The sequence below is a fragment of the Cryptomeria japonica genome, chromosome 4, assembly GCF_030272615.1.
Source record: "Cryptomeria japonica chromosome 4, Sugi_1.0, whole genome shotgun sequence".
Taxonomy (NCBI): domain Eukaryota; kingdom Viridiplantae; phylum Streptophyta; class Pinopsida; order Cupressales; family Cupressaceae; genus Cryptomeria; species Cryptomeria japonica.
In genome coordinates, this window is record NC_081408.1 from 376,042,320 (window position 1) to 376,051,888 (window position 9,569).

The window sequence follows — 9,569 nt, forward strand, 5'->3', positions numbered from 1 at the left end:
ATGTCTTCCTATGACATTATTTTGGAACAAATGTCCTTGTCCAATGACACAAATTTTTTAACAGGCTTCCTAATCAAAATTAATGATATCTTGATTTTTCACCACAAACCTAGGATCATAACAAATTTCAAAGACTTCATTTGTATCTATAATTGATTTATCTTGTGTCATTATAATACATTTTACTTTCCTCTTTTCCTTATTTGTTTATGCTCTTCCATCATTCTCTTCTCCATTCTTTTTATTCACCCACATTACACCTTTTCTCAGATAAATTAAATTTAAATGCTTGCTGTTAATCAACCTTTACTTTTCTTATTAGGTCATCAGATTTGAGCGAACACATATTTTGTTAAAGGTATTATTTCTATAATATCCCAAGATACATTTACTTTTTTTATAGGCACTCAATAACTTCAACTTTTGTAGCATTTTGCTAGTTGAATTGCTCAGAACCTCAGGCCTTTCCACCAATTTTCTGAGGCCATTCCCTACGCATTTTCAGTATGGTTGACTTCTCCTCTTTCATGCTATTCTATGCAACCTTATCTTGGAAACATGTTCACCTACATGTCAAATTAAGAAACGTGTGGATTTTATATATTCATTTGTGACTTCTGTTTGCACCTTTGCTCCTTAGTAAATCACGTACCTAGTTTTCAAGTCCTGTGATCTACTGTCTCTACTTGCAACAGGATGTCACATTTGCTTTTTGAGTTGTCTAAACTAAGGCGTTATCCCAGAAACATGATATTTACTAAACACCTCCCTGTCACAACTCAGCCAAAAACATATTTCAGGTATCACAGTTGGGAGGTGAAAAGGGAAATTCTTTTAAATACTAATGCATAAAGGAAATAGAGTAAAATAGAATATTATTTTTCTAGAACATATTGGCAATGAGTCTTGAAGCACAACAGGGTCAAATTGTTGCTTTGTAGAAAGTCTGTGCAGACATGGCAGACTCCTAACTCAATTCACTCATTACCGTTGAAAAATTGACCCTGTTTTCAAGTGTCAGAGATACCTTATAACCAATACCATTATCCAGGAGTCAAGGATCAAGAGTAAGCCATGCTTCATAGCAATAGCAGGAAGATAAGGGTATCCCTGCATCACTAACTCTGAGAGGATACATAAAAGGAAATAGTCAAGGAGTTGGAGATCGGGAGCACCAAAGAAGTCATCCCTTAAGGCATCCAAATAAGAATAAGTCTAAACTAATGATTCTCGTAAGATAATAGTGAAAAGTGTTGGAGATCGATGTTCAAAGATACCACAAAAAAAGTACCTTGAGTAAGGGATGGTTGAAACTCTGACTCTGAAAGATAATATAAGAATCACAAAGGAAAGTGAAGGTCGAGGGGAAAGGATGACTGAACAAAAAACTCCAAAATTCTAACAGGGAAAGGGGCTGAGGGTGGGGAACAAATGAAAGGGTAGTCAAATATCCCAACAAGGACAAATGGAAAAGGCGAATTTGGGAGGAAAAGCATAACAAGAAGAGAAACTCCAAAACTCTAACAAGTTGCCCACATTTCTAAAAATAACCAGAAGAAACCCCACACTTTGAATTTTGTGGGACTTTTACAACCCCTAACACATGATAGGCACATTGGGGATTGAGGAGAACGACACTTAAACAAATTTGACAAATGGAAACCCATACAAATATTTCTTAAATCGGTTGTATGTGATAGATAAAATGAGGCCTGCACAAAGGAGTTGGGACTTGAGCAAATTTTGGCACTGTCAGATTGAGTCCCAACAAACGTGAGAGAGGGTAGGTTACAATATGTGTGTGAGAGAAAAGGAAGGAGAAAGGGAAAGAGAGGGTGATTACAATGTATGTGTGTGTGTGTGTAGAGAGAGAGAGAGAGCACTGGGATTATCAATTGGGGCAATACAAAGAAGAATGGTGAACAAATGCAATGGCACAAATGAGCAGCAAGGTGCATGTGTGAGAGATGAGATAGCACCTTCATTTGATGACAGTTGATTTGAATGCATTTCTCAATATCTACGTTGTAGGGTCCAACCCCTAGCGGCCTGGGTACCGATTCGATTTGAACCTGTCCCAATTTCAGTCCACCTGCAGGTGCGGCCAGGGTGCACCGAATGATACACCAATTCATCCTAGACGAACCCAAGGTGAACCCAGACACCCAACCTGGCAAAAAAAAAAAAAAAAATTGCAATTTTGAAGAATGATTTGAGGTCAGGTTTGCTTTATTGACTGACCTAAACCCTAAAAAGTGCCCCCAAAACACACCAAAACAAGCTCATTTGAGTCATTTCTTTTGCAAACAGTGATTTCATCCCATAGAGAGTTGCATAAATTTTTTACTTGCTGCATTCAGGTAGAGAGTTGAAGATTGAACAGTGAAGCTTCATCAAGCGTTGCACCCTCATTCCTATGCATTTGCAACTTTCCATTGGCTGTAAGAGGTAAGATTTTTTTCATTTTGTTTTCCTCTATTTTTTTCATTCTTTTAAAATTTATTTTTGTTTTGAATGTGTTGTTCTTGCCATAGGAACTACAATGGCAACTATCTCTACCTCCACAAATGAACAACAAAAATACAAAAACAAATCCAAACTCTCCTCTATGGAAATAAGTTGATATTATACGACCGCTTCCAGGAAGTGGAGGATTCCTTTGGAAATGCAAGGGATGTGATGCACAACATTCTAGTTCATATTATTAGGTGAACGACCATTTGTGTGGAATACCAGGAAGAGGCATCAAAAGCTGCCTTGGAAAAGATGGTGTACCTATACCACAAGGGACGGTGTTAAACTATATTAGGGAGCAAGATGAAGTAGATGAGAGAGAAGCGCATAGATTAAATCAGCGCATTCCAAAAAAATCAAAGGGAATGCAGTGCCCATCTAGTCCCAATATTGTGGTAGAAGACCACCCATACCACAAATAATGTTGGAAGTGAAGAACCCATTGTATGCAAAAGATCAAAGGGACCTTTGGAAAGTACATTTCAAAATGAGAGTTGAGACATTGCCAACCAAGATGTAGCAAGATTTATATTGCAAATGGGTTGGCTTTCAATGTTGTTCGCTCCCCATATAAATAATGTTGAAAAGTGTTAATGAAGCTCCAAGAGGGTATAAGGGTCCAGGTTATGAGAAGGTACATGGCACCTTGTTGGAAAGAGAGGTCAAGGGGGTTGAAGATGCATTGAAGCCCAAAAGGGATTCATGGAGTGAGGACATGTGTATCCATCATTTCAAATGGGTGGAAAGATTCAAGAAATTGTCCCTTGCTCAATGTCATAGCGGTCTCCCCTATAGGAGCAATGTTTTTGAAAGTCATGGATTGTGAGGGGGAGGTAAAAGATGGATAATTTATTGTTGATATTCCCATATCCACCATTGAGACAATAGGACCCCGTAACATTGTTCAAGTCATAACGGACAACGCAAAGAATTGTAGAGCTGTTGGTTTGTTGGTTGAAGAACAATATCAACATATCTTTTAAACACTTTGTGCGATTCACTCACTGAATCTTATGCTACAAAAGAGTGGGAATAAAATTAAGTGGATCAAAGAGGTGTACATAGAGACTCAAGACATCCAAATGTTCGTAACCAACCACCACATGCCTCAAGGAATTTTTAGATCATTTTCAAATTTGGAGCTATTAAAGGTAAGTGAAGTAGTATAAAATTTTACATTTTCTGATTTTCATAGTTTGATTGTGTAATGTGTATTCTTCTTTAAAGTTTGTCCTTTAATTTTTAATCATTTTAGCTTTAATTTCTATTATAGGTTGCAAAGATCCGTTTCACCTCTAACACAATCATCTTGAGACGACTTGTGAAAGTTAAAGTGGCACTTTGTAATATGGTGATCAGCCAAAATTGGTCCATATGGAAGCAAAGCAGCATTGAGAGGGCAACAAAAATTAAGCAAAGGATATTAGATGACTCATTGTAGGATCATGTGGAGTATCTTCTTAGTTTCATGAAGCCCATTCTGAGCATGATTCGCTGTACTGACATGGATAGGTCTTGCATTGGAGAGGTCTATGATGACATCGACTCAATGCTTGAGAAGATAAGGTGCATCATAAGTACAAAAGGGCAAGACCCTAAGGAGACTTTCTTCACATAATTGCATGCAATTGTTGAAGAAAGGTGGAACAAGATGACCACTCCATTACATCTTCTTGCCTATGCATTGACTCCAAAATACTACAGCCAGGAAGGCTGCACCATATAGAGATTTTTAAGTGTCTAACGGGTACGAGGCAGCATTCCTTAGACTCTTCCCCAAAGATGATGTGTGAGATTTAATTACAAATGAGTTCATAGATTTTGTGCATGCAAATGGTCAAAGTGTTGAAACTCTTCATGGTAGGTATAAAAAGGAAGCTAATGGTTGGTGGTACTTCCATGGCCAATACTTCCAAAATGCAATCAAAATTTTATCACAAGTAAGTTTAACAATTAATGAGTATTTATTTTTTAGTATTTAAAGTTTTATTTATAGTTTTTTTTTTTTTATTGAAAATTCTATTAATAAAATAATAAATGTATAACTTCAATTGTTTACCTTGTCTTCATAGGCTGTTAGTTCATCTGCATCAAAAAGAAATTGGAGCACATATGCTTTCATCTACTCAGTAAAGCACAATAGATTGCAATCAAAAAGAGTGGAGAACTTAATATATATGCATTCCAACTTTCTCCTTTCACACAAGCAACAGGAGTCGAAGATGTGGGATATAGAGCCAGAGCGTATTGTCGAAGATGTGGGATATAGAGCCAGAGCGTATTGACTTGGATGCTTCCACTTCTCAGCTTGTTGCATTTGAGGACTCGGAAAGCGAGTACACTATTAGTGCAAGTGGCATTGGCATTTCTTGTGGTTCATCTAATGTCAATGATGAGGATGATGATGTTGATGATTTAGAGAATCCATTTGATGATTAAAACTTAAAAGTTGCAAATTTCCAATTTTTGAAAAAATGAAACTTAACTCAATATTATTATTTTGATATTGAACTTGAAGCATATGATGCTATGATTACAAGTTTATGGTGGTTTTGTTGTTTGTATGATGCTATGTGATTCTCTCTCTCTCTCTCTCTCTCTCTCTCTCTCTATATATATATATATATATATATATAATTTTTACATTGTTTTTGTACTAACAAACCCAAAACCCATTTCAAAATTTTGCCAAACCAGCAAACCGGATTCTCAAACCCAAATCTGAACCCAAACTTGGACCGGGAACGTAGACTCAATATATAACAGCATGATCCATGTCCATGTGTCTATTCTTTTGTAATAGTGTCTATTCCTTTGTAATGGTTTCGATTCATTTTTTTGTAATAGTGTCTACTCCAAGGTCACAGCTACTATTATCTAACATTTATCCCACATGCACAGAACTTCAAATGTCTTCTTTTGTAATACTGTCCGCTTCTTTGTAATGGATCATTCCTTTTTAATAGTGTCTACTCCAAGGGCACAGCTGCTATTATCTAACAGTTATCCCACATGCATAGAACTTCATCTTTGCGCATATGCTGCTGCACCACCATTTAGCATTCAGAGGTATCGAGAGAGAGATCCTTATTTTGCGCACACCCCATTTTTGTTCCATTGTTAAGTATGTTCCTCCTGTTGAACATGCGCTTCAATGCTTTTTAAAAGTGTATTTATTTCAATAGGACGATTAGTCCTACATGAATGTCGTTAAGTGCAAATTTGTTAGATATGTTGAAAGGCACTTGCATAGACAGTTGCCTTGAATAGAACAATATTGTTTTCAAATGCATGCTCAGTCCCCATGCCTCTGCGTTGCAGCCTGCTGTATGCTACCTACATTAGCAGGTTGTGAGCTTTGTAGTTTGCCTGTGTTTGAAAGGCAATAATGATTTTTTCCCAACTAATATGCAATCCAAATGCATGAATCCGCACATTACAATGCAGTTTCACAGATCCGCACTTGAAATGCGACCAAAAAGTTTTTAAAATGATGAAAACAACCTACAATGCATGAAAACACTCTTAACAATACAAAATGCTTCAAAATGACAAAAAACACTTTCGTATGCGCACACACCTTGCAATGAGATATGGCTGAACATGATGAAAACGGATCTCAAATGGGCAAAACCGTGTTTTACAGAGAGCTATTTTGCCAGATGACTAAAGTTGCTTCTGACGCGTGAATCCGCTGTGTAATGCCATTCTGCGTATCCTGTGAACCGCTCCTTGCCATTAAACTTCTGCCATTTCCATTCATGCTGTAGATTTGCTTTCTCTTTCCAGTTTCCAGTGAGTAAAACGCAATTTTTCCCACACCAAACATTAGAAAGCGAATCATTTTTCAACAACAAAGCAAGACACTAAAAGGGATTCAACAGAGTCGCCGAAGATTTGAAAGATGTACTGTTCGATGAAAAGAAAACCTGGGAATAATACAGGTATTTCTAGTTCTACTTGATTTAGAAAGCAAAGAAGGCAAAACTAATGCCAAAATTATAGATAATAAGAAAGAAAAAAATAATTTCAACGTCCACGAGACTCACATAGTCTATTGGACAGAAGGGAAAGTAATAAAACACAAGTTGACCGTGCCATGTGGTGTGTTCAGATAAGATCAGCATATAGTTTACTGGTTATAATGTTTTTTTGTGTCAAGGTTGAAGCCCTGTGTGTCCCTTTCGATAGTTTTATTTCTGCTTCCATTTTTAAGAAGTAAAAGTGTGTTTAGCAAACCCATCTTTCATGAATAGTGATTTATAAGTTTATTTCATCCATCTTTCATGGTAATGATTTACCAAGAGCTGTCTCATAAGAACTTGAATGGATGAAGCAGAGCGTCAAATTTAACAAAATGAAATGTTTCATCACAGCAGGGAGTTGCACCTGATAATTTGTACTTCCTCACCTGGAAGTCAACCATCTTAGTACTATTCAATCTATCAAGGCAATCTCTATTACAGTAACTGATGAGTGTGAGATCTATGAACATAAATGGGCAGCAACATATGGTACTTAGCATAACGTGAATGCTCTTTTAGCAGAAGATAAAGGAAATAACAATTGACGACTAGAGGAGGCTTACTTGCATTCCTTTTTTGTTGAGCTGCTTGACAGCTACCTCAATTTTGGAATTGGGATTTTCAAGGCTTTTGACCAATCCTTTGTAAACACATCCAAATCCCCCTTCCCCTAGCATGAGATGGCGACTGAAGTTCTTGGTTGCGAATTTGAGCTCTGCATAAGTGAAAACCCGGAGATTATGTGGTGCTTTTTGGGACAAAGTGGACGTTATACTTGGGTGTCCAGGGGAATCAATACTCGTATCGGACATTGAAATTGTCTGAGACTGAGACTGAGACTGAGACTGAGATTGAGAATAATGAGAATGAGACTGAATGTCAGAGCCAGACCTTCTGCCTTCTGGATTTGACCCGCCACTCATTGACCGCGTCCATAAGGATTTCCTCTTGTTGTCGTTGATGATGTTATTCCTCTGCTCTTCCTCCTTCTTGTCTCCATATGAAAAATGGAAACACTTCATACTTGACAACCCTGAAAACTATCAAAGCACTTGTCAATTGCTTTACCCCGCCCAACAAAAGGGGATCTATGATGTCCTCAATGAGCTTCAGCCTCTAAATCCAAATGGGTATCTGTAAGATACTCACTGAACTTCAGCCTCTCAATCCAGATGGGTATATGTGATGTCAATTTGATGTTTTCCCTTTACATTTGCTGCGCTTGTTCAACAAATCCTGGCTTGTCAGCACAATTGGCCGCCACCATCACCTAATCGGCTTGAATATGTGCCCAAGCAATTTCAAAGCAGGCATGGTAGGCTGGAGAAACGGGAAAAAACAGATTGCTTCAACTACCTAATACTTTGTCAACAAATACAATAGAATATTCTATCACCGCGTCTTCCCGCTTTCTTGACATATTCTTCCTTGGAGTACAGCGAACTACAGTACAGCGCATCACGCTGTAGAACGACCATCTACAAATTGATGGATTACTTTTTCTTCTCCACGTATCTGCCCTTTTTTACACAATTTATTTCAACCAACCCCACTTCTTTCAAGGATAAATATAATTTTCCAACCAGAACAAAACAGATGGGTTCAAAGCCAAACAGATGGGTTCGCCGGCTCCACCGTGTGCAGACCTCACCCCACGTCAGATTACTCTTTTGTATTCTTTGTCAATAAATAAAGGATAACGTTCACAAGCAAGATGGAATGATAGGAAGGTTTTTAACAACATTTTACAAGGTCAAATAGTTTATTGAACTTTTGATTATCTATTTATGAGATGGTTTAAGATATAAGGAGTGGTGATAAAAGAGTATTATAGTGATCCAACATTGTTATTTAACATGGATTTCTAAGAGATTTGATCTCCTTTTATTTAAGAGTAGAGATGTTAACAATTTTTTTAATTAATGAACTATCAAGATTGTAAAGTTGTTTGAAAGCACTCTTGAGAATAGAATCAATAAGTGGACAAAAGAAAGAGAAAGGAACAAAAGGCAAGCAAGTTTCAAACCAAGTCACTTATCAATTGATCATTGAATCACTTTGAAATATATCCTTGAAAGTGTCTAGAATGAGAAAGAGGAAGATTATTGTTGTTTTGTTGACTTAAAGAAGGCTTTCAACACAATTTTGAAACATATATTATGGTGTTGAATGAAGGATATTGGTATCCCAATGCAATCTAGAGCAAGTGTCCATAGGTTGTATGAAGAGGTCTAGGTAAAAAAAATAAAGCTTAAGTATTTTTTTAAAAGAGTTTTAGAAGCGATATTACAATTATGCAAGGATGCTTGTTATCTTCTATTATTTTTTGCTTATATATCGACAAATTAGAAGAATGATTGAATTCACAAGGTGGGAATGATGTTCTTCTAGGAGAATATGTTGTTAGGCTTCTTTTGTATGTCAACAATCTTATTTTGATTGATAGCTTGCTTGAGGGTTGCAAGAGCATCTAAACGCCCTTGAGTACTTTTGCAATGAAGTGGGTATGAAGTCAACGACAACAAGACCGAGATCATGATTTTCTCTAATAAATAAAATAAAATAAAAATCAATTTGAGAGCAATTTTTGCCCTTCAGAATAGATGCAAAAAGGCAAATCTATGGGGTTGGAAAGCTATTTAGATTTTATTTGGGCTATTACTTATTCTAATAGTTTTGTATGGTTGTGAAATATGGGCTAGCAACACTTCAACACATCAAATATAAGTAATAGAGAGAATCCAAAAATACATGATCACAAACAAATTCAAACAAAAAACTTGGTCCCACTGAGATTCTTCTCGTTGAAAAGAGTACAATTCCAATGAAAGCCATTAATATGGTGTGTCTCTTAAGATATCTAAACAAAACAAAGTAGGTGGAGGCAAATAAATGGCTCAATGTTGTCTTTAAGGATGTTATGAGTGAGAGAAAGAAATCATGGATGAAACAAACAACCAAAGGAATGGAAAATGGCACGTTCACTTGAATACATGCCTTTATAATAGAAAAGAAATACATATGTATGTT

At 36.7% G+C, this 9,569-nt stretch overlaps 1 protein-coding gene across 1 annotated transcript in view; it reads right to left on the reverse strand.

The window, feature by feature from the left end:
- Nucleotides 1-8,066, reverse strand: part of LOC131047455 (serine/threonine-protein kinase PCRK1) — a 32,659-nt gene extending 24,593 nt beyond the window's left edge. Inside the window, exon 1 of the mRNA XM_057981354.2 lies at nucleotides 7,103-8,066. Within this exon, the coding sequence (XP_057837337.1) occupies nucleotides 7,103-7,561 (459 nt within the window). The 5' untranslated portion in view covers nucleotides 7,562-8,066. The remainder of the gene's footprint in view (nucleotides 1-7,102) is intronic.
- Nucleotides 8,067-9,569: the final 1,503 nt, after the last annotated feature.